General features: G+C 38.5%; 1 protein-coding gene across 3 annotated transcripts; it reads right to left on the bottom strand.

The window, feature by feature from the left end:
- Positions 1 to 5,301: 5,301 nt before the first annotated feature.
- smg7 (SMG7 nonsense mediated mRNA decay factor) lies at positions 5,302 to 25,819 on the bottom strand. 3 transcript variants are annotated; one of them, XM_042776182.1, is made up of 24 exons: positions 25,720 to 25,815; positions 24,193 to 24,214; positions 21,142 to 21,173; positions 20,651 to 20,768; positions 20,401 to 20,533; positions 17,000 to 17,171; positions 16,769 to 16,840; positions 16,525 to 16,675; positions 16,288 to 16,423; positions 15,978 to 16,140; positions 14,638 to 14,794; positions 14,284 to 14,354; positions 14,138 to 14,198; positions 13,908 to 14,027; positions 13,133 to 13,550; positions 12,909 to 13,044; positions 12,453 to 12,814; positions 11,936 to 12,280; positions 10,213 to 10,362; positions 9,688 to 9,765; positions 9,147 to 9,303; positions 8,825 to 8,995; positions 8,231 to 8,385; positions 5,302 to 8,062 (listed from the first exon to the last, which is right to left on the bottom strand). In XM_042776182.1, the coding sequence occupies exons 3-24, from the start codon at positions 21,146 to 21,148 to the stop codon at positions 7,949 to 7,951; spliced, it is 3,447 nt and encodes a 1,148-aa protein (XP_042632116.1). In that variant the 5' UTR covers positions 21,149 to 21,173; positions 24,193 to 24,214; positions 25,720 to 25,815; the 3' UTR covers positions 5,302 to 7,948. The 3 variants fall into 3 exon arrangements, with proteins under 3 accessions (XP_042632116.1, XP_042632106.1, XP_042632121.1); XM_042776172.1 differs by lacking the exon at positions 24,193 to 24,214 and having other exon boundaries at positions 25,720 to 25,819; XM_042776187.1 differs by lacking the exons at positions 10,213 to 10,362; positions 24,193 to 24,214 and having other exon boundaries at positions 25,720 to 25,813.

Here is a 25,819-nt window from a genome sequence, read left to right as displayed (position 1 = left end):
AAATGTTTATAACTCAGTATAGATAGATAAGCTTGATGGCAATGGAACATTGGTTCTAAGTGAATTTAATTGCTATTACTTTGAATATGATTATGATGTTTGTTTAATTCAATTCAATTCAAGTTTATTTGTATAGCGCTTTTTACAATACAAATCGTTGCAAAGCAACTTTACAGAAAATTAAGTTTCTACAATATTTAGCAGTAGTTTATCAGTGGTGACTGTCAATTTATGTACATATGGCAGAAATGTACGGAAAAATCAATTAAAGACGTAATCAAACAGACGATGAACACTATTAACAGCAATTATTACACAACCCCGATTCCAGTTGGGACACTGTACAAATTGTGAATAAAAACAGAATGCAATGATGTGGAAGTTTCAAATTTCAATAATTTATTCAGAATACAACATAGATGCCATATCAAATGTTTAAATTGAAAAAAATGTATCATTTTAAGGGAAAAAATAAGTTGATTTTAAATTTCATGGCATCAACGCATCTCAAAAAAGTTGGGACAAGGCCATGTTTACCACTGTGTGACATCCCCTCTTCTTTTTATAACAGTCTGCAAACGTCTGGGGACTGAGGAGACAAGTTACTCAAGTTAAGGAATAGGAATGTTGTCCCATTCTTGTCTAATACATGCTAGTTGCTCAACTGTCTTAGGTCTTCTTTGTCGCATCTTTCTCTTTATGATGCGCTAAATGTTTTCTAAGGGTGAAAGATCTGGACTGCAGGCTGGCCATTTCAGTACCCAGCTCCTTCTTCTATGCAGCCATGATGTTGTAATTGATGCAGTATGTGGTCTGGCATTGTCATGTTGGAAAATGCAAGGTCTTCCCTGAAAGAGACAACGTCTGGATGGGAGCATATGTTGTTCTAGAACTTGGATATACCTTTCAACATTGATGGTGCCTTTCCAGATGTGTAAGCTGCCCATGCCACATGCACTCATGCAACCCCATACCATCAGAGATGCAGGCTTCTGAACTGAGTGCTGGGTTGTCCTTGTCCTCTTTAGTCTGGATGACATGGCGTCCCAGTTTTCCAAAAATAACTTAAAATTTTGATTTGTCTGACCACAAAACAGTTTTCCACTTTGCCACAGTCCATTTTAAATGAGCCTTGTCCCAGAGAAAATGCCTGCGCTTCTGGATCATGTTTAGATATGGCTTCTTTTTTGACCTAAAGAGTTTTAGCCAGCAAAGGGAGAATGGCACGGTGGATTGTGTTCACCAACAATGTTTTCTGGAAGTATTCCTGAGCCCATGTTGTGATTCCCATTACAGTAGCATTCCTGTATGTGATGCAGTGCCGTCTAAGGGCCCGAAAGATCACGGGCATCCAGTATGGTTTTCCGGCCTTGACCCTTACGCACAGAGATTGTTCCAGATTCTCTGAATCTTTGGATGATATTATGCACTGTAGATGATGATAACTTCAAACTCAATTTTTCTCTGAGAAACTCCTTTCTGATATTGCTCCACTTTTTTTCGCCACAGCATTGGGGGAATTGGTGATCCTCCGCCCAGCTTGACTTCTGAGAGACACTGCCACTCTGAGAGGCTCTTTTTATACCCAATCATGTTGCCAATTGACCTAATAAGTTGCAAATTGGTCCTCCAGCTGTTCCTTATATGTACATTTAACTTTTCTGGCCTCTTATTGCTATCTGTCCCAACTTTTTTGGAATGTGTAGCTCTCATGAAATCCAAGATGAGCCAATATTTGGCATGACATTTCAAAATGTCTCACTTTCAACATTTGATATGTTATCTATATTCTATAGTGAATAAAATATAAGTTTATTCCTTTTTTACTCACAATTTGTACAGTGTCCCAACTTTTTTGAAATCGGGTTTGTATGATGCAATCAAACTTTGCAAGCAAAATTTGGTAGTTCTATATGTTGTTTCAGGGTTGGCATCATCTGAGGTCCTCTGAGGGGTTGGCATCATCTCTTCTCAGGTGCTCTGGATCCAGACTGAAGCTTGTGTAAATCCTGGATGTCAATCCCGTAGCAAAACAGAGAAACAAATAGAGACATAATTAGCATGATGGCTGCTGTTCCAATCAAGTAAAATTAATTAGCTTAACCCAAGCTAAAGAATAATAACATGCATTTGATCAGATATAACAAATTGGAATCTACGAGGTTCTGTGTACTGTTTCTTTGTCCAATAAGAAATATCTCTGTCTTATCCAAATTTAATAAGAGAAAATTATTGGTCATCCAATCTTTTACATTTTTAACACACTCTGTTAGCTTAGATTATTTAGAAGTTTCATCTGGTCTCGTTCAGATATATAGTTGAGTATCATCAGCATAACAGTGGAAACTAATCCCATATTTTTCAATATGTATATTGAAAATAGCAGAGGACCTAGGACAGATCTTTGTGGCACTCCATATTTTACTGGTGATAAATGAGATTACGCCCCATTTAAATAAACAAAGTGGTAGCAATCGGACAGGTAGGCTCTAAACCATCTTAAAGCCTGCCCTTGAATACCTGCATAGTTTTGTAATCGATCTATGAGTATGTCGTGATCTATGGTGTCGAACACAGCACTAAGATCAAGTAAAACTAGCAATGAGATGCAGCCTTGGTCTGACGCAAGAAGCAAGTCATTTGTAATTTTAATAAGTGCAGTTTCTGTGTTATGGTGGGGCCTGAAACCTGACTGAAATTCTTCATAGAGATCCTTTTTTTTTTTTTTTTTGCAGGAAGGAGCACAATTGAGCAGACACAACTTTTTCAAAAATTTTAGACATAAATGGAAGATTTGAAATGGGTCTGTAATTTGCCAGTTCACTAGGATCTAGTTGTGGTTGAGCCAACTCATTTGCGCTCAAGACTACGAGTTTCTGTCTTGAGAGACTGGGTATTACTGTTGCACCATGGCACAGTACGTTTTTCTCTATCCTTTTTCAGTTTGATGGGTGCAACAGCTTCCAATGTATTAGAGAAAATAGTGCCTATGTTGCTAGTCATTTCGTCCAGTTAAGTGGTTCTCAAACCTGTCCTGGAGTACCCCCTGCACTGCACATTTTGTATGTCTCCCTCATCTATCACACCTGATTCAACTCATCAGCTCATTAGTGGAGACTGCAAGACCTGAAGTGGGTGTGTCAGATATAGGGAGACATACAAAATGTGCAGTGCTGGGGGTACTTTACTGAGAGGTTTGAAAACCACTGGTCCAGTTCATGTGTAAAAATGGGTACCAGGGCTCTAGACTAACTTTTTGCACTGGTTGCACAGGTGCACCTAACTTTTTTTCTTAGGTGCACCAGCACAAAAGTTAGGTGCACCGAAAAAAAACATTTAACAATAATTTAATTGTTAAAATTAACAATACACAGATAGAGTGCATTTAGCCTTGTGAAACTGTGACCACTACCGCATACAGATACAGTAATGTACGGTCACAAATACAATGCTTAATGTTAATTATTGCACTGAATAATTTAAAAATGTATAGTAACAATGGTTTATAATGGTTTACGTTATCTTTAAATCAACAACCTAGAGATAAAATAGATATTAGTTTAAATTCAAAGACACTGATTCTGGCTCTGAATGTAGCTTGTAGAATAAATATTAATATTACAATTTATATTAAAATCAGGCAGTTTGACAATTTGTTAGTGATTTGTGGTAGTGTGTTAAGGGCCACCAGGCCACGACTGAGGGTCTGGTCTAACTGAATCTAACAGGGTAGGAAACAGACATGCATTTTGAAATCAAATGATGTGAGTTTTTGCAGGGGCTTGTCAAAGATTGACTCAACGTGGCTCCCAGTACACACTGAAATATTCTGTGGCAAAAACGGTTCAATAGAGCTTACATTAAGGAGCGAGATGATAAGGCAGCTGGTGTGTGTGGTATGATGGTCTTCAACCACTCTGGTTTCCTCTCAGGAAGTGGGTGAGGAGCTGAGAGATGTATGCATCAAGTTCACAGTTCATTCCTCTGTGATTTACAGTAAACCCCATTTCACCCTCAAGTAAGTAAATTTTATACCAAATGAAATGTACAATAATTAACTGGATAGTGACAAAATAAAAATAAATGGTAACACTTACAAATAGGGTTCCATATGTCTACATTAACTAAATGTTAATTAGTTAATTCATTAGTTAATTAGTTGTCAAACAATCAATATTTCTACAGCATTTATCAATATAGATTAATGTTAATTTCCACGCACATTTCAACTATCTCTTATGAAAAAAAGAAAAGAAAAATAAAGAATGCATTTATAAATTTAACCAAAACATTTATAAACTTTAAACAAAACACTGTAAAAATTGTTGGTGATTGTTAGCTCATGATAACTATCATGGGGAAGTCATGGCCTAATGGTCAGAGAGTTTAACTCCTAACCCTAAGGTTGTGGGTTCGAGTCTCGGGCCGGCAATACCACGATTGAGGTGCCCTTGAGCAAGGCACCGAATTCCCAACTGCTCCCTGGGCGCCGCAGCATAAATGGCTGCCCACTGCTCTGGGTGTGTTCACAGTGTGTGTGTGCACATTGGATGGGTTAAATGCAGAGCACGAATTCTGAGTATGGGTCACCATACTTGGCTGTAAGTCACGTCACTTAAATCAACTGTATGTAGTTCTGTGCATTTTTATGACTTTGCAGCCCCCTACAGTTAAGTTTGTGGAAGTCACTTGGTAAATATATCACAGTTTTAAGTACTGTGGATTTGTTGCTGTAGTAAAGCAATCCATCATTTTCACGGGATTTCGTACCTGCTCACTAAACTACCAGAACAGACATTTGGGTGGGATTGTGGGAAAGAAACAGAAGCCATTTGCCTTCCTATAATACAGCAGAATGATTTTAAAATTGCTATTTCCATGTCTCCCATGAAGATGTATAGGACAATTAAATATTTATAAGCTATAAAATAAAAACTCTTTAAATACAGCAGGTTATCAGGTTCTAATACGCTAGCTGTAAGTATTAATGTGTACATTGAAGCACTTGTATGGCTGTTGCATTTGAGATTTGCCCTGTAGAAATTTCCAGAATGCACCATAAAAACCTATATGCAGAGATTTTCTTACAGAGTTCAGAAATGAAGCAATGATCAAATGGCTAATATAAAGGATATTGGGTCAAGGAGCAATACCAGCTGTTTAAATGCATGCAGCTTTTAGTTATGTTGCGGTTAAAAGTTATCAGTGTCCCTGACATGCATGTGTCTGTGATTCACATCATGAGGAACTTCAAGGTATAATGAGAAAGTGTGAGGTACAGAAAAGACTTAAGTCTGTATATGAGGACATGGTTTATTTTATTAAAGGCATAGCTGATTCCAGAGTTTACAAGTGTCCACAAAGAGACAAGAACACAATAAATCAAGCCCATTATAGAAGGAGATATCCTCACCCCCAACTATTCCCTGACAAAATCCTCTTTAAAAAAAAAAAAAAAAAAAAAAAAAAAACCTTGCCTGGATATCTCCCTAATCCAAAAATACAAGGCATTCTGAAATATGGATTTCATGCAGAATCAGTGGCAGACTGAATTTAGGGTTGGGACAAACTTTCTTAGTGGTTAATTTAATGTAAAAAGCTGGCTGTTATATTTTCTTTTAGCTTTACTATTGGAATGTTATATTACGGGCCCAGAGGCACAAGGCTGTTGTCCTGTGATCAGCATTGTAATGCACATCACTACAGAAGCCACAGTTAAAAAAAAATGAATACTGGACAACAGGGAAAAATCCACATTTACAATGCAGTGAGATAACAGGGTATCGAAAAAAAGCACATTCACAACAGACTGTGCACCACAACTTCATCCAAAATAAAAGAATGTTAGGCATCCACAGCAACCAATCAGAGCACAGGCTTCTGAAACTCCTTGCTGAACGATTCTTATAGGGAAACAAAAGATGAACAAAATGGGCTGCACAGCTCCCACTGAAACTTTGCTCGTAGATTTTTTTTCTTCTTTTTTGACTTTGACCTAACTCAACTTTTAAGGTTCCATTTAATCATTTATTCCTCTATTTTTTTAATACAATTTTAAATGCAACAAGAGAAGCACAATCACACGGCAAATAGACACATCATTTAAAGTTCATCTTTAATAAAATGTTCTCTACTCAAAAATAAAAACACGCTTTATTCTCATCATACAAGAGAGTACGTCTTTCATATAACCTTCGCCAAACAAAAACATCTTACTTAACCAGGAAGAAATAACCACTGTGAATGCTTTATAGATATTTCAGCCTATCTAACACAAACCCCTGGCCCCAGAACATCTCTACCAAACAGTGGCACCCACACAAGGTCTCGAAGGCCTACTCAGTGCTATATCCTCTACTGAAAAGACAACCGTTACGTTTTCAAAACAATATTTGCTTTTTACTTAGAAGAAGAGAAAACCAAACAGGCTGCAAACAGGGCGTCTATAATGACGGGTCCTTTTTCTAGCTTGAGAAACATGGCCACGTGACGCTAACCTGATGCAACCGATGATATACGTTACAAGATTTCAGAATGAAGCAGTAATCGGGCTTGACGCTCTTCCTCAGAGACAACTTTTTAGTGCTAAGTGTAACGGGAGCTGAAGCGTCCTTTCGGAGGTACGTTCTGTGGTTTTTAAACCGAGTACAGTGGCTGTGGGAAAATGGGCTTCCCCGGTTCACATCCCTTTCTTCCAAGTTAACAGCGTCACAGCTACACCCGTTCGCCTCATCCCTTCAGTGCCAACTGTGATTGCGATGCTAACGATTCCTTAAACAAAAATAGAGAAAGAACAACAAAAGGAAGAGAGAAAACACAGACCAGGCACAAAGAGAGCTGATAAAGCTTAAAACTATTAATAAAAAGGCAGAACAAGAACAAAAGAAGCTGTTATGCGTTTAAGCTAGAGAATAAAGAAATGAGGAGAGGAGGGAGAAGGGGAGGCACACATTTATATTGAATGAACTCCCCCTTTAGCAGTAAACTATTGAACATATTTACCGAATAATATTTCAGAGAGCTAAAACTGCTACAGAACAAGTCACAAAATACAGTATTGTTAATAATTGCAGTCTCTATTGCAGCTATTGATACTACATCCTACATCTATAGTCTAACCCCCAACTCCGCTTGATACTGATCGAGCTATAATGTCGCTATGAGCTTCATAATGGTTCGAACTTTAGAGACGTTCCCTGTCCCGTTCTGCGAACTCTTCTTACAAATCAACAGACTGTACATGACAACACCATGATCCATGCCTGTGTCAATCTAATATCCGAGCACATTCTCTAGAAGTGCACTTTCATGCTGTTCGCATCATCCTTCATTCATTCTTTTTTTATTTATTTTTTTTATTCTGAACACAGCAACAGGAATCCCTCTGAGAAAATGAATCCAGACTTAGAATAAAACACAAAACCAGTCCTTCTTTCTTTTTTTGTCCCTTGTAATACCATGTCTGCCATCAATAAACATCACTTTCTGACACGCACACACCCAACTCCTTAACGTGGCGTGCCGGTCACACAGAGCGATTTAAGCAGGTGGCATAAGGGTGTCTAGTCCAGAGTCTTAAGTCCAGATGAGACAGGAGAATGACCTTTGACCCCCAGAGGAAGAGAGGTGTTGCAATCAGAGAGAGTTTGTCCCCCTCAGAGTCAGTGTTCTGCAGCGGCTACGTGCGGAGCAGCGTGACAGGTCAGGTGCTTGCACGCCCTCACAGGGAGAGAGACAGACAGAGTGAGTGAGAGAGATAGAGGAGAGGAGAGGGCTGCACGTCCCTCGTCGGTCAGGCGAGCGGTTCGTTTTGAGCCTGTCGCTTCACATCGTTCGCCGTCTCCAGCCTCCGCGCGCAGGTAATGCCGGAAATTTCCGATTGGAGCTTGTGGTGTTTCACCTCTTCTGTTGAATCATGTTTCACACAAGTGCGCTATCCCGTGGACTCTCAGTGTGGTGGGTTCATGTTGCCATGGCCGCGCTGCTGCTTTTGTTTCTGCTGCATCAGGAGCTGCTCCAGAGCAGACGGACCAGGCTGCATCATAGAGCTCGACCAGATTGACTACAGAAAGAGGGGTAGAAGAAAGGGAATATGGAGGGAAATTAAGACTAAAGTAAAACGACAAAATACATGTTGAACATCTGCAGTTAGAACAACAACTCTGTTGTTGGTCTGTGAATGTGTAGATAATAGTAAACACTAAATGTTAGACAGAACATCCCATGCTACCTTGAAACTGTCAAGGAGGACAGTGGAGGAGTCCTCCATTGGCATGTCCTGGGCTGCCCAGCTACTGGTTGGCGCCCCCTGGTGCCAGCTGTTGGTATCTGGCACAGAGGAGGATGAGGCAGAAGGCAGGTAGTCCAACCCAAAGCCGCTCACACCTGAAGACAGTCAACCCAACCATTTACATGAACTACTCCTTGTGGCTGATCAGACTATTTCATTTTAAGAATGTAAATAATACAAGATTACCAATTACTGCAATTCAATTTATATTCATTCTACATAACATTAACTAAAACATTAAAACAATTTAAAATGAAAATAAAAAACAAAGTGGGGGAATTTAGAAACTGATGAAAAATAGCTTCTACTTAAGCAACTTCTTGATTCTATATCTAACCTTCTAATCCTGTTGTAGTATTTGTAAAATAAATTTGATAAAGAAATATGAATATCAAGAAAGTAAACACCATAACCTACAGTGCAGTCTGACACTTCAGAAAAACTGATCGGCCAATGTTAATAACAAAGGTGACCAACAGAAGAGACACATAAACCAATAGAGCATGCTCTCTGCATGGGAATAACCAGCATTACCAGTCTTATCAGCCTTCCAGCGATCTGTACCACGGCGGTCTCTGCTGTCAGGCGTCCCAATGGGGCCGAAGTTGGAAAAGGGCAGGGAGCCATGGCTGTGGGTGGGTGGGGATGAAGGCAGGCTGCTTGGGTTGGAAGAGTGAGGGGACTGACTGGCTGGTGTAGAATGATCTATAACAACAAAAGATAGGAACAGACCATTAACAAACTGATGCTGCTAGTTCCCCTGTACAATCTAAAATAATGGGTATGAACAAAATTAACCATCATTATATGATTTCTATAACTGATTACATACTACAATAAATCAAAATCACACTACCTGAGCTAGCAGGAAGGGAGGGGGACCATGGAGTTCCTTCAAACAGGGAGTAGAGTGAAGGCTCCTGGTGCATCATGGGTATGTCCGGCTTAGACACAGGAGCCATATTTTTACCATAGGCCTCGCTAAAAATGCTGTTGTTCTGGTAGGAGTTCTCCTGTAAACAACAACAAAAGCAATTTAATCAATATTTCAGCTTTTTTTAGAACTTCTTTATTTTATTTGCCTTTTTGCTACTAGCTTTGATAGATATACTGGAGAGAGGTCAGAAAAAGGGGGGAATGCTACTGGGAAAATATCGGGTTATTGCACTTCATAATAAGTTTACCAGTCAGTTCTGACAAAAAAAAAAAAAGATTTTTAAATTTCATTACCAGTCAAAGCATGTTTGGAAAGTAAGAATATAGCAACACCCAGCCCAGCAAACACAAAAACTGGTTATGTTTTGAATGAAAACACTGCCACCTGGTGACTTTTGATACAAAATGCAAGCGAGGACTAAAGTGATTGTTTGAGAAAGAGCAAAGCAGCTTTAGCCTACCTGAATGGAAAATCGGGGGAGAAGAGATGATTGACCAATCACATCAGCTCCACTGTCTAGTCGGGACTGATTTGGCAACTACAGAGGGAGAGAAGCAAAAAAAAAAAGATGAGAACACCGCAATAGACATGCAAGTTCCAACAGATCAATCATTTCTAACAGAAGAGTGATATAAGAAAAAGAAGAGAAGAGTGGAAAAGACATGTATCTAGAAAATATTCATGGATATTTTTTTATTTATTTATTTTAATCCTTCAATATGGTTTAAAAAGTATTCCAGGATGTGCCTCATGAAGTTATATGTGTCCCATACATTTATCATTCCTTAGTTTCAATTACTTTTATTATATGTGAATTCTAATATGTGGAAAACGGTAATAATAACCTAATAGTAGGTATGTCCAAACTTTTAACTGCTATTGGACACAGGAACCAGATTTCTTAATTTTTTTAATCCACAGACGCATATATGAAAATTCAATATCCACTCCCGCCTGACAACATGATAGGAGGAGAACTACATACAAACATGTTCCTTCCAGGAGCAGAATTAAGAGGGCCAGCCAAGGCCTGGTAGAAATCATGAGGTTTAGTAAAGAGCAGCTCCTCCTCCTCCTCAAAGTCCGCCAGAGTCTTTAACAGGTCTGGGGGCAGAAGAGGGGAGCTCTTGTTGTCCTAGTGAGAGACGAGGCACAAAGGGGAAGGAAGGAGAGACAGAGGGAGGGAGGAAAAGGGATGAGAGAAACAGGATGTAAGAAAAAAAGGAAGCGGCCTGTCATAGCTGAGAGAAAAACAGCAGCCTGTGAAGATTAGTGCGATTCTCAACCTGACTTCTGTTCACGGGCCGTGATAAAGCTGTTTGACTTGCTCAAAAGTAAATTAGTCTTTCAAACAACACAGAAATGCATCTCAAATACTTCACGGCAGTTAGACAGCTAGAGGTGGAAACGTGAAAGAAGAGATGAAAAATTAGAAAGCATGCGCATCTCAACAGCTGCTGAGATTAAGTTTCAATATAACCCAGTATGGCTGTAAATGATCCCCAGCTAATGCCGGAAACTCATGATAATCATAGAGTCATAAGAGATATTGTACAGACGCTAAGCCCGTAGAATCCAAAGGCAAGTGGGAAGGAATTGACTGAGAATAAGGACTGAGGCTGTGTTCGGAAAGGAATGCTTGCTTACTACTTAGGGAACACTGCGCCAAGCAGTACACTATTAATAAATAACATGAACAATTTAAACAAACGTTTAAAACATTTATGAACTATATTGCATGCTTGACCTCATGTTATCTGTTTTAAATTCATGAATGATGAATGTTATTAATTTGGAAATAAAAATATTTAAAATCCATATTTGTTTAAAATGTCTTGCCACTTGGCTGTCTGCAATAAAGTATTGCATTTAATTACATCATTCAATTACGGTTTCCACAAAAATAAATTAGGCAGCGCAACTGTTTTCACCAATGATAAGAAATATTTCTGAAGGATAGCATGACACTGAAGACTGGAGTAAATGGCAGGTGGAAAACTTTGCAATCAATAAATTACATAGAAAACTGTTTTAGAATATGATAAGATTATTAATTTTTGATTAAATTGTTTTTCATCGTTAATTTTTATTGAATGATTTAGAATAGAGTTAAATTATTTTGTTGTAATTGGGCCTTCTGGTGAAAAACCACTGACTTCTCTCAGGTGATGTATACATGACTTAAATCATATGAACCCTGCCCTTGCATGATAATTTTGCACCATTTTTGAGTACAACGGCAACATCTCAAAATACAATCCACAGCCGGTCCGAAGAACCATGTCCCAATTTTTTTCCTTTCTGATGATTCGTTACACTCAGATGTGCGCCACAACACAGAAAAAATTATCTCTCACTACTTCCGTTTTCACAATATGATTGTTTTTGAATTGATCAAATAACTACAGCCTTGGAATGCATGAGGGGCTTCTTTTATTTTACATAAAAATATAAAATTATATTATTATCTTACCTATACTTTTGTTTTTTTATTTTATTTAATTAAATTTTATATTTTATATTAAATGTTTTTTTTATAATATTTTTCTATTGTTTTTAAATTTTCTATGCACAGTATGCCTACTAAATATAGAGTAATAGGATAGTATGCTTTTATCATATTATGTTAAGCCCGACACTCATTTCTTCATCTGAAAGTTTGTAACATAACTGCAACTGTCTAAACAGAGAAGATAAAGAATGCTAACTTCATATGGAGGGCCTCTGGACATGTTCTCCTGGTCAGGGCAGAAGACTCCAGGCTGACGTTTGCCCATCCTGTCCCCCATTCCGCTCCTACCCTCTCCTCCCATGTGGTAAGAAGGCTCCCAGTAGAAATCTTGCATTTTGACTTCCGGAAACTTCATCTTCTTGTCCATGCTGGGCTGAGGAGGTTGCATGCTCATGGGGTGTTCAAAGAGTTTCATTGGGTCCTGGGTGGGCATGAAGAAAGGCTGTTTGACTGGCATCTGCATGGGCATTTTCTGCATGGTGGGCTGAGTTTGGTGCTGGTTCCACATTTGACCAGGCTGTTCAGGCACCTGCATGTACGACTGCAAGGACAAAATAAAATCATTACCCAACAAGGTCAGCAACATCCATGTTTCTAAGTAGTCGCCATGGTAATCGGACTTGTCATAGAAACAGAAGAGCAGATATTGAACCCCAGCACCACAAGAGCCAATGAAGTGGGCATAAAAAAACCAAACAAAAGCGTCACATTACCTGTTGCATGCTGTGATGATGTGGTGGACTTTTTCCAAGCTGGGAGCTCTGCTTTGTGGGCGACTGCTGCTGTTGTTGTTGTTGTTGTACTTGAAGTTGTACAGATTGTTGCAAGGCCTGTTGGGATGGCTGTTGAGGGGGAGGCTGTGGAGGGCCTTGGTTTAGGGCTCCAGGACCCGAGGGTCTCTGCTGGCTGTAGGGAATGTGTGAGGGTTTCCCTGTCTGCACTGGATTGGCAGATTGAGGGTGGGAAGCAGTCTGGAGGAAGGGTGCAGGTACGGATACACCTGTTGGGAAGGTAAAACCCGGGCTCATGGAGAATGCCACGGGAGGAGGGATCACATATGCTGGTGGGGGGAAACCTGAAGAAGAAGAAAAAAGGAAGTGAGCACTGACTGAACAGCCCATGTGTTAATAATGTTCAGGTGTGGCATGTAGGAGAGTGTCTGAGGGTACCTGGTCTGCTGGGCAAAGGGGGGAAAGCGCCTGGGTGATGGATGGGGATAAACTGTGAAGAGCATGTTGTTTGAGTCTGTGTGACTGGAGTCTTCCTCGCCTCAGACACTGGAGTCTTCCTCATCTCAGTCTGAGTTCACTGCAGCAAATCAAAGAGGAGATCAGGAGGGGTTCACACATTTCAAAAAGAATTACAACAAAATGAGACATTCTCTCTCTCTCACCTGTTTCCCAGCATCTGTTGTTTTATCATGACTGTTTTTCTTCACCTCGCTCTTTCTCTTGCCCTCTTTCTTCTGCTCGTTCTTCCCTTGAATTCCATTTCCTTTATTAAATCCAGCTCTGTCCTTCCCTGCATCCCTCTGGTTCTGGTTCCGGTTCGGTTCTCTACTCTGCTCTCGAGGTTTGATGTTCTCTTTAAAGGTGACCACAGGTCTCTCACTGCCATCCAGCCCACTGTTCTGATTCTTTCCGGCCGAGAGGACCGACTTCAGGCCCTGGGTGCTGTCGTTCGGGGTCTGCTCACCATTAGATGATTCCTGGAGGACAGGTGTGTCTTTTTCCTGTGGCTCTTCCACTACCATCTCAGGGATATCAGTGATGAAGAGCAGCAGGCCATCACTCATGCGACACTGGATCAACCTGTTGATACCAAAATTAAAATGTAAGTTTTTGCACACACACACACAAAAAAAAGAAAACGAAACACAAAGCAAAAAAGGCAAGGGAAAAAATGAAAACGAAAGTTACAGAAAAAGTTAAGTCAAGAACAGTAAAAGAAACAAGCAAATAAAAGCAAAAAAAAAAAAAGATAAGAAAAGAAAAGGAAAGGAAAAAGTAAAGAAAAGGGAAACAAAAGGAAAAATAAATAAACTATTAAGTAGAAAAATGATCAAATTATTTATTTTTAAAGCTAGGAGAAATAATTAAGGTGACAGACTTCAAGAAAGTCCAAGAAAGCCCGAGAAATAAAGAATAGAAAATGAAACAACGGCTCACCGTGGTTGGTTGTCAGCCACCCACTTGCCTACGCTGATGAGTCTCTGGTGTCGGGAATGAATTAACAGGCTCTCTTTGCCAACCACGATACTCTGATGCCCTTTAGAGAAGTCCAGCATTCTGAAACCATTGAATAACAGCCTTATGAGAACAAATACAGCTAAAATAGTCATGTGTGCGAAATGAAGAGTTAAAACAAGAACAGCAATCAATTAATCATGAAGAATTACCGCAGAGCAGGCCGAAGGGCCAGAAAGCCTTGCAGTTCAAACTCCTCGGGAAGTGGAATCACTGTGAAACAAACAATCATGACTATTAACAAAAAGAAAAGAAATCTTCATGAGCAAATACAAGCATTTGATGCAGTGCTCACTACCTGACACATTTGACACATCCTCCTCCTTAGGCTGAAAGCTGTTCAGAATGGACACCAGCCATGGCCAGATGCTGTGAGATGCCAAAGATGTGTCATCTTAACAGTATTCAATACCTCAAAATCTTTGCTCAAGCAGAATCATTTTAAAAGACAAAAACAGACATTCCGTGCAATGGATTGTGGGTTATTGTTGCTGGGATTATGCAAATTGTGGTTTAAAGAGACTCTGGTTATTTAGAAACTACCCCAAGTTCCCCATCAAATATAAACACATTCAAATGCTAAATCAACTAGCTTCTGTTTTGAAATAGTGTTCAGCACTATGGTGAAAGGAAAAAAGGAAGCCTTTCTTACTACTGTCGCTTGTCCATGGCACTTTCATTAAACACACTGGGTCGAAGCCTCAGCCAGTCCAGAGACACTTTGATGGCAGGAAGAGGGCACTCCCCCATGATCTCCTCTCGGTTCTTATTGAGTAAAGCTCGGCTTAGCATCACACCCAGGAAAGACACTAGGGAAAGACATTTACATTATAACATTGCACAAAATAGAGTTACACATTTTATTTGCAGGATCTATCACCACATTTTATACATTTTACAAAATAACATTATAATTCAGATTTTCTTCATTAGACTCAAAACAGTATTAAAACTGCAGTTTAAAATGGTCAACCCAGGTCATTCTAAAACCCAGGTTACTGTAATTCTGGGTTCAGGATAATTAATCATGGGCGTTGAAATATTTGGGGGTATTTATTTATTTATTTATTTTAATAATTACTCTTATTCATCAAGGATACATTAAACTTCAAAAGTCAAAGTAATGCCATTTATTACATTACAAAAGATTTATATTTAAAGGTGCTGTATGTAGAATTGACACGAGTGGTTGAACTAGGTATTGCAGTCCAAATTCAAAATATTGGAGAGGTTTTTTTTTTCACCCGGCCCCTCCTCCTCAGACTTGACTCACATGCAGGTTGCCAGACTGACGACACCAACAGGAACTAGCAAACTTGACGATGAATGAAATGAAATACGGTGTGTTTTCCTCCAACTTGCAACGGTTGGTGCCGAAATACAATTGGGTAAACTGGCAGTGGGCGGGTTTCACAAACCAAAACAACGAGAGATATTCTGGCCCGGAATGCACATTTTCAAGGGATAATAACTGACTGTAGCATTGTTTTTTAGATAAACAAGTATGTTAACTTAAAATGTTTCTTAAATATCTGCAAACATATTATGCCATTTATATGCTTTAGAAGAGTCAAAAACTTACATACAGCACCTTTAAAACAAATGTCACTATTACAGAACTATTAAGAGACACAACTGTTTCTGACACTGATAATAATAAGAATTGTTTCTTGAGCACCAAGCATATGAGAATGATGTCTGAAGGATCATGTGACACTGAAGAATGGAGTAACAGCTGCTGAAAATTCAGCTATGCCATCACAGGATAATATTATAAAATATATAAAAATATAATAATAGTAGTCACAATATTACTGCACTTTTTACTGTATTTTTGATCAAATAAATAGAAACTTGTTAAAAAAATTACCCCCCTTAAACTTTTGAATGGTAGCAAGAATCTTTCAAAATAACAAGCGGTAATGTGCTTAACCCAGAATTTAAAAAGACCATAAGACATGGCTTAAGAGCAGTGTGAAAAGAAAGCCATACTGAAGAGGCCGAGGAGCTGAATCCAGCTGATCTGCTCATCCGAGCTGTAGTTGTGCTCATCTGCCTCATTGCTGAAGTCTCGGAGGTGGTGCAGTTCAAACAGGTTTATCACTGTGATGTGGACCAGCTGCTGGGAGCTGAAGGCTTTCTGCAAAATCAGCCTCTGTGGAGCGAATTAGTAGGGAGATTAATGAGCATGCAAATTCAAACTAAGAAAGACTAATGAGACAGAAATCTGTCAAATAACTGCCACCTTAATTTAATGGGGAAAAATGACATGAAGTGCTACAGCTGGTGGTTTAGGCCTTACCTGGAACTGCTCCTCTAGTTTCTCTCTCAGGGTGTTCAACTTATCCAGGCTTTTGCAGAGATAAACATGGCCGTGGAACTTGATAAAGGCCTTAATAAAATCAGACACGCTCCATTTTGTTTTGACCTCATCACGGCTGTGGATTAAATAGACACAGCAGAATTAAGCACTAGTTTCATATTTACATATGATAATGTGAGCAAAACTTTATGATCCAATAAATGTAAATATTCTGACCTTTCAAGGGCCTTGGAAAGAGCTTTCTGTAGGTTGGTGGAGGCAGCAGGAAAGGGGAATTTGACAGCAATGCTCCTGCAGTAGTAGAAGATTGTTGTGAGGTGGTCTCCTTTAGAGGAAGCCAGGATGGCCAGTTGATTGTAAGGTTGACCTGAGAGCAGAGGGGGAAAATATCATTTTTAATTCATTCGTTTTACATATTCATATGTCAGTGGTGTGCTTGAGAATGTGAAAACAAACCAACCATTTGAGGGAACAAGTTGAGCTGCATGTCTGTAGTACGACTCAGCCTGGCTGGTTTGATTCCGATAACGTGCTGTGGATTGCATAAAATAAACAACAACAAATTAAATCCTCCCATGCATAGCATTCTTTCCAATTTTTATGCCTCTAAATATTTAATATTCATAAATGCAGCAAAGCAGTTTGGTGGTGTTCTCCAGAAACTAGCTACAAGAAAGCTGAGTGAGCTCACCAATGTCTCCAAGATGGACAAGACAGTGCTGGCAGATGTAGGAACAGGAGCTGGGTTGGGGCTTCACTATGGCGCTGGTGCTGCTCTGTTTATTGCTGATGATGCCAAGCTGAGATGACTTCACACGGCAAGGCAAGTCCACATTAAACACTGTGCACAGCTCCTGCAACAGCTAAGGATCCAGAGAGAGATTTTTTTTTTTTTTTATAAAATTAGGGCTGGACGATATGACCAAAAATCAAAACCTTGATTAATCAAACCTTTTAAGCTTGATTACAATTAATGAATGATTCTTTTGTTTTTATTTGTTTGCTTGGGTTTTTTTTTTTTTTTTGCACTCACAGTTCACTGACAAGGTTTTTAGTGTAAATATGTTCAACTATTAAAGGTGGGTTATTTTTTTTTCTCCAATGAAAGAGTGCATTTCTCATCTTTGTGATTTGAAAATAATTGAAGGAAACAAATTCTTTACAGGTTATGTATTGAGTATTTAGAATAAAACAAACATTGCTTGAAATGAAAAGTCTTTTGAAAAAAGTAAAATTTCAGTTTTAATGTAAAAAGCAAGTTTCCTAAAAAGGTAGAAAATAAATAACTTGCATTTTTTTGCAAAATAAATAAATAAATGAGTTTAAATACTGCCATATCAAAAGAAGAAAATAACCAGCATCTCTTGCAAAAGAACTAATACTGCTAAAAAGAACATTATTTTGTGTATTTGGTGTAATGAAATGTGTTTATGTGGTTTAAGGTTAAAAAACTTATTTTCCACATACTGTACATTATAGTTTCTCCTCTATGCGCCGCCTTCTGAAACGCGTCGATTTTTACAAGGCTCATCGCTCTGAAAAGTGAGGTGTGCTCTGATTGGCCAGCTATCCAGCACATTGTGATTGGCCGAATGTCTCAAGCGTGTAACGGAAATATTATGCCTCTTAACATAGTGTGATGCCCTGTCCGGCCGGAGCGACAAGACAAACAAAACCCATTATTAACGTGATATAAACATGATTTCTAGTCGTGTCTTCTTTTGGAAGGCAAAAACAAAGTAGTTTCGCTTTCTCAACGAAACAGCATCACACACCGCGGCTTTGAGTGAGCAGAGGCCGGAGGTCTAGAGTGAGCAGAGGCGGGCTTCAGTGAGCAGAGGCGGGCAGCTTGAGAATGGTGCGGCAGGCAGATTCTAGGAAGGAGCGTGCCTTGGGCTTGCGGCACCCACATGTGACGACCCCGGGCTGGACTTCGCTCCGTCCATGGTGAAAGCCGATTTGGCGATCAACAGTGCCTCAGCGACCAGCACGGATCAGCTACAGGCATGAAGCGGATGTCATCCTCTTTTGGAAAGCCAGACAAAGTACAGTCGAGGCCAAAAATATTGGCCCCCTTGATAAATATGATCAAAGAAGGCTGTGAAAATTCATCTGCATTGTTAATCCTTTTGGTCTTTTATTTAAAAAATTCACAAAAAATGTATCCTTTCATTGGATAATAAGAATTTAAAACAGAGGGGAAATATCATTATGAAATGAATGTTTTTCTCAAATACTCGTTGGTCACAATTATTGGCCCCCCTATAAATTCTTATGAGTAAAATATCTCTGAAGTATATTCCCATTCATTTTCACAATTTTGAGCACTCCAGCATGATTATAAACATGAAATCATCCAGCTCTGGCTTCCTGTTTCACAGAAATATAAAGAGGAGGGAAAACAAAGCCCAAATTCCCTTAATCATCCATCACAATGAGAAAAACCAAAGAATATATTTCTGATGTGCAGCAAAAGATAATTGGTGAGGTGGCTTTAAGAAAAGAGCTAGAGCAGTAAAAAAAATTCCCATTTCCACCACCAGGGAATAATTAAGAATTTCCAACCAACATGTGCACCAACATGGAGCTGGGAATCTAAAGGGTCTGGAGTGATTCTGGATGAAGGAATGGTCTCTGATCTCTTGTCAGGTGTTCTCCAAACTCATCAGGCATTATAGGAGAAAATTTAGACCTGTTAAACTGGCAAATGGAGGTTTCAAAAAGTATTGAATAAAAGGGGGCTATTAATTGTGGCCAATGTGTATTAGAGAAAAACATTCATTTCATAATGATATTTCCCCCCCATTTTAAATTCTTATTATCCAATCAAAGGATACATTTGTGTGAATTTTTAAAATAAAAGACCAAAAGGATTAACAATGCAGATGAATTTTCACAGCCTTTTTTAATCATATTTACCAAGGGGACCAATATTTTTGGCCTCGACTGTAGTTTCGCTTTCACAGTGAAACACACAGCGTCTATATGACATGGCGGCGGTGGCGGCAACAACAATACTACAACGAGAATAAAAGGTACACCTTCTTTCTTTGCGTGAACATCTGGGCGGCGTTATGCAAATCTTCCCACATAGTGGCGTAGAGATGTGGGGGCGTGTTAGAACGAGCCGTTTTAGGGGGCGTGGACGAGTGTTAACTTTTATAAAGAATATCTCTTTGGATTTGAGACTTTATTCTTTGCAACTTTACATATCTTCTTTATGCAACAAGACCTTGTAACACTCCAAAGAAAAAGGAAAATTTTAAATCACATCATATGTCCCCTTTAAATATTGTCATGTGAAAAGTAGAAAATAATAACTTGCATCTCCTGTAAACAAATATTTTAATTAATGCCATGTGCAAAAATGTAAATAGACCACAGCTGATTTAGAGCAAGAGCAGGGCTTGGACAGGGCACCTCTAATGGCTCAGCAGGCTGTATATCCTGTGTGCTCATAATGTTATAGATGTGAATCTGACTCATGATCGCTGCTGCATGTGATCTTCCTTTCAGAGATCTTGTCCTGTCACTCTATATGCACAAGTATTTACTCTAGTTTCTTACTGGCCATTCACACAGAAGGCATTTTTGCACCTAAAAACGTGAGACAAAGCACTCAGGAATGTAAAAAATAAACAGTGCAGACTGCCTCCTCAGCCATGTTGCCATACCAACTTGCTACTGTAAACAGAAGCTCACAACGCTCGCCCAGCCTCTGGGGCCTTCTGATTGGTCCACTGTTTTGGAACTGACATTGATGAGTGGCGCTGCGTGTAAAAGTAGAAATTATCTTAACTTGACACAGCATCTTAAAAAAGCCCGCACATGTGTGAAATGCTGCAAAAGACGTGAGCAAAGTATTAACATGATTAAAAAAAACAAAATAACCATCATGGGAAAATTAGGTTCAGTTCGAGGTTCTGAATTTCGGTTTCGAATTACTTTTCAATTAACTGTCCAAGCTCTTTATAAAAGGTTTTATAGTTTTAATCTGGAGACTGGTGAGATTTGTCATGTTTTGGGTCTGGTCTGTGGTTGTTTCAGCCACCATCCACTTAACAATGAGCATTGTACAATAACGAAGCTTACTTGTGTGTAGAATCCACTAGCTGCCTCAAGAAACAGGGAGAGATTGGCCTGAACTTCACTTCGATTAGGATTGGCCCTGTTCTTAGCTTGACTCTGTAGTGTGGTTATTTGATTCTTAAAAGCATGGTTCCAGCTAAAAAAAAAAAGTGAGACAAGATGATAGTCAATCAGATATTTTCAACAAAAAAATACACAAAAACAAGCATTTCTGCATGTCAATTATACATAGCATTATTATTGGTATTCTTACAGATCTTGTTCCACTTTCTTGTCCAGGGCGTACTCCAGGTCTGTAACCAGCATTTTCTGGTACAAGTCCTGAAGAGCCTGCCTTGATGTCCAGACCTCCGCGGCACCAAGCTTTGAATCTGCATGACACACAGAGTGGAACATGTTAAACAGTTAATACTGCAGCAGCCGCACTGTAGAATGTGACTGACTGAGTCTAACAGCGCCTTTCTGTTCATTTGGAGAAAGATCTGCACGTCTTAGTAACCACATTCAATGCCATGGTTACCAGAGTGACAGGGATAAGATGACAAATGCGAAATACAGCAATAGACTCCAAGCAACCTCATACATCACATCAATAATTCTAATAATATCTGCAACTTTTAACCACCGCAGTCATATTATCAATATTTTAAAGATTACACATTACATAAACACATCTAAGTACCATGCTAATACACTAAAAGACATGTTTAAAGTCCTAACTTAATAGACTAAACTAGCACGTACCTGTCATGTCAGCCTTCAGGGCCTCTGCCTGCCTGCTCAAAACAAGAAATGAATATGTTAATTGAAGAGAGAATCATTGGGCAAGGTCTGGTGAACACAGCTCTGGAATGAACAAGAAAGCATTGCAGTTCAGGGCTTCATTATTATATATTCTTAAACTCAAATACATTTTGGATATCATTTTTTATTTGTCAAGCACATAGTTCAAGTGATGAGTGAAGACATAGACAGCAAATTTAAGGCAATACTATTGGTCTAATTAACAATACTGGCAATAAGGACTTCTTGTTGGATATTTTAGTGGTCACTGGTAGGGCTGTGCGATATGACAATATATATCGGATGGACGAAATAAAGTCTATCGTTGCATATTATGCAATAAAAAGTCTATCATTTCATATTATGCTCTATCGTTTTATTTAAGGGGACTGACTCTGAGGCGATCGCAAATTTGTGTGCAGTTTATGGAGCTATAGCCCTGCCAAAAATAAACTAGCGACGCCCATGCTTCTTACGTACATTTGGGAGAACCAGGACAAATATTTCAATCGATCGTTCAGGCATTTAAGAGGCACCGAAATGAGACACCGAAATCTGCGTTCTGATTCGGTTCGGTACATACCGGTTACATAGGTCTTCGGTACCCAACCCTACTTTCAAATAAAAATAATAAAAAACAAGAATATTCTATCCAACTACAAGCAACAGCAGAAAATAAATACAATAGAGTAAAGATACAAAAAAATAAACAGTGATTTTCAGGGGTTTTTAAGGTTGGTCTAGCATTAGTTTTTGGGTACAGAAATTGAATAAAGTAATCAAATGTAAAACAGCATTGCATATTGGACTGTATAAATTAAAGATTATTCTTTATTAAAGTTACAAAAGCTTTTCAATCAAGAACAGTGAGTGATTTCTTTGTTGTTGCGTGTGAATGCTATGGTTTTATTTAAAATATTTTTAATGTTCTTTAATGTTATCCATAGTTTTTTTGTGGCTCCTTTTTTTTTTTTTGAAGTATCGGTTCAGGCACTGTTTAGGCACTGGTACCATTTTAAAAGTATCGATATGGTACCGGTATCGTAAAAAACCCAATCGATACCCAACCCTATTTGAAAGTATAGTTTTTCCATAAACATAGCACATACCGAACTGTACCGAAACCGTGACTCTATAACCATGAAAAAGTTGAACCGTGCCACCCCTAATCTATAGCATGGAAACACTCCATTTCTGAGGAGCGCACATTTTTTGCTGCTTTATTGGCTTCGAACGATTATAAACACACTTATATGCATCATAATCCCTGTCATTGCAAGTATACTCATAAACACAGTGATTAAGGTCTTAAGAGAGACTAAACAGCTGAAAAATAAAACACATACGCAGTGGTAACATATATAGGATCTGGACTTCTGTCTTAAAAGGGAAGCTGTCCAGTATGGTCCATTCTGTCTGCCATTCCTATTAATCAAAAAACAGTGAGAGAAAATCTCTCACTGCTCTTGACTAAATCACTTTTGTAGCTTTAATAAGAAGAAATTAAAAAATAATAATAACAATAAATAAATATATATAGAATCTATACATAATACATGTGTTAATTTCTATCTATAATTTACACAGTGAAGACTAATTTAAACAATGTATGTAGTGTTTCTTATTTATTATAGTTTTTGTCCTTTTGCTTGTTATTAGTTTCTTATGCTTAATTCATCAGTGATTGCTTATTTATCTTCAGTGAGCTTGTTTTTTTTTTTTGTGTTGTCTCTTTTTAGGCTTGTTTTAGTATGATATTGACATTGGTGACAAGGATTATGAGAATTCTATGGTATCAAAGATTTTAATACCATAAAAACCTTTTTAAAAGAAAAAAACTATCGTTATCATGAAATAAGATTTTGGTCATATCGCCCACCCCTAGTCCCTGGTAAGTAGACTATGTATGATTACACAACATATATATAATTACATTTCAGGGGTCAATTTTTTTCTTCTTTTTTTTTTTTTCTGCAAAAATGTGCCAATATAAATATTTAGATACTTGCCATGTTGTCAACATTTTCAGTGTTTCAAAAATTATTTCAAAGGTGTAATTTATTATTTAATGGAAGTTTTATTTTACATGAAATTTTAATAAAATTATATATATATATATATATATATATAATATATATATATATATATATATATATATATATATATATATATATATATATATATATATATATATCTCTGTGTCAGAGGTTATGGGCGATATATCTAACGATATGATCATGCGCATCTAGTCAGTAAATCTGGTTCCGTGATTACCGCTAAATCGCCATCACCTGCTTTCAAATGGAGCGGCATTTAATAGACAGAGCCGTAGTTCACTGACAAGGTACGCAATATCGCGTTGATTATCGAAGGCGATTCATCTGGGATAATGAACGCGATATTGAGTAGCTTGTCAGTGATCTACGGCTCTGTCTATTAAATGCCGCTCCATTTGAAAGCAGGTGATGGTGATTTAGCGGTAATCAAGGAACCAGATTTACTGACTAGATGCGCATGATCATATCGTTAGATATATCGCCCAGCCCTAATATATATATATATATATATAGACTTTTAATTCATTCATGCACATGCATCCAAGACCATCAAAAAATCCAGTTTGATAACATGGTAACATTTAGAGCAGCAGTTCAACACAAATCATCAGTACAACAATGTACAAAACTTCATAGAAAATATCATACAAAGCTAAATGTTCTGCAAGGCATAAAAAACACGTTGTACAAGATTAGTGAATAAAAATTATGTGACTATGCAGCACTGGACCAGTTGGCAAGTGACAATTCAAACAGCTGGCTTGAAAGTCTCTAACACACAACTACAACTTGACTGCTGACTTCATAATGCGGTCTCACTCACACCAAATGGTAGATCTCCTGGTATGGATGAACTGATGTCTGAGTGATATAGACTTTTCTTTCAGCACTTCTTCATATAATTGTTAATTAAATCTTCGCATCATCGAAATTCCTTATTTACATTAACACTCACCTCTAATCTGATTTTTGGTAATCTGAAAAGCCACACAAAAAAAATAAAAATAAATGAGGTGCCAAAACTGATCAAATTTAAAAGTGCATGTCATGATCCCTCGACACATCTTATTATTATCCAATACTATAATAAAAAGGAACAATAAGAAACATGTTGAATAAGTAACTTGGTAACTTTTTTTAACTTTTTATAAGGAAAAACATTGCCACATTTAGTGATGATACATTTTTAAAAACTACATGTAAAATAATTTTTGGGAAACTTGACAAATGTTAAAAAAATTTTTTAAAAAAAGTACCTGTCTAATGCTTTCAAGTCCCTGTCCAAACATTTGGAATCGCATGCTAAATGAAAGCCAGGACAAGACTGGCGGAATGAAACCAAACACCTGGATCAGGTTGAATATTGTTATCTAAGATCTAGATGATACTTCAGATTATATTAAAGCATAACAACATACAGCTTTTCTGTTGCCCCTATGTCAGCAAGTACAAAAGTCATGTTCTCAACTCACTGTCAGTTTGGAGCAGAAATGTGCATTTTGACAGCACCATCATTCCTTCACAACACTCCTCAACAACAAACACATCTACTCAACACACTGCTGACAACCTTTCACGTTCAAATGGCCTGGATTTGTCATTACCAGCCACTAATTCCATTTACAAACTCCCTTGGTCGATTCATGTCACGGACACTGTTTTGAACCAACTCAAGGTTACTGAAGCATGTCAGATGCAGAAACACTGACTTGCATACCAGACATTCACACAGATAAGGTCTCAAAAAGTCTAAAGAAAACTCTTAAGAAATTCATGTTGATTTTTTTCCGAATCTAACGTTAAACGTTACGTTATCTGTCCAAATCGATACGTGTACAGCGAAAACGATCGAGCGACACGACTAAAACAAGGTCAAACACACTTGTCAACCACATATCAAACATAAAATAACCTAACAGCTTATTAAAGCGTATTACACCAGTTCACTGTCACCATAGGCTCATCACTGTAAGATATTATTCAACCTGAAATGAAAGGAAACCTGTGTACAGCAGATACGCAACAAATGAAGCCCGGTTTTTTAGGTAGATTTTAAAGATGATTAATCACCCGAAGCCTTAAAGTGACTAACGTAGCAAGCATGTGTGACTGGACTGTTTTCTGACTTCATCCAGTGGTATGTTTGTAGCTAACGCGGGCTAACACGACACAGCACCTAGCATGCCCTCCCACAACAGCTGCTATGTAGACACGAATTATCGTTACATCAAGTAAATGTCGCGATTTGCCCAACCGCCCATCTATCAAGCCTTTTTGCAATATTTAGGGCAAAATGTCAGCATCTTCTGCCTGTATTCAGTTTCGTGTCTCGTTTACAGACTTGCATGCTAACTAGCCTAGCGTCTAGCACTGCCAGCCAATGGTAGCCGAGCAACATTCCGATGAACCACATTCGGCCTCAACGATAGAAACACGGACTCGGTCGCCAATTCGAGCCTGAGAATCTCCGGATTTTACTCACCGTAAGTATTGGGCGCAGAGGTTCATCCTCTCGGATCACCAGTCTTTTAGACAACGACAGGTTCACAGGCTAAATCTACTCCCGGCGCCATATTTTAGTT

Source organism: Cyprinus carpio, chromosome A2, assembly GCF_018340385.1.
Source record: "Cyprinus carpio isolate SPL01 chromosome A2, ASM1834038v1, whole genome shotgun sequence".
NCBI classification, from domain to species: Eukaryota; Metazoa; Chordata; class Actinopteri; order Cypriniformes; family Cyprinidae; genus Cyprinus; species Cyprinus carpio.
The sequence above is the reverse complement of the archived record's forward strand: the minus strand, read 5'-3'. Positions and strand labels throughout refer to the sequence as shown.

Coding starts and splice junctions, on each gene's coding strand:
- smg7 (XM_042776172.1), bottom strand. CDS start 25,745: ATGAACCTCTGCGCCCAATACTTACG. Junction 14,795..15,977: donor TCAGCTCCTCGGCCTCTTCA/GTATGGCTTTCT, acceptor GTCTTTCCCTAG/TGTCTTTCCTGGGTGTGATG. Junction 12,815..12,908: donor CCCTTTGCCCAGCAGACCAG/GTACCCTCAGAC, acceptor CTTCTTCTTCAG/GTTTCCCCCCACCAGCATAT.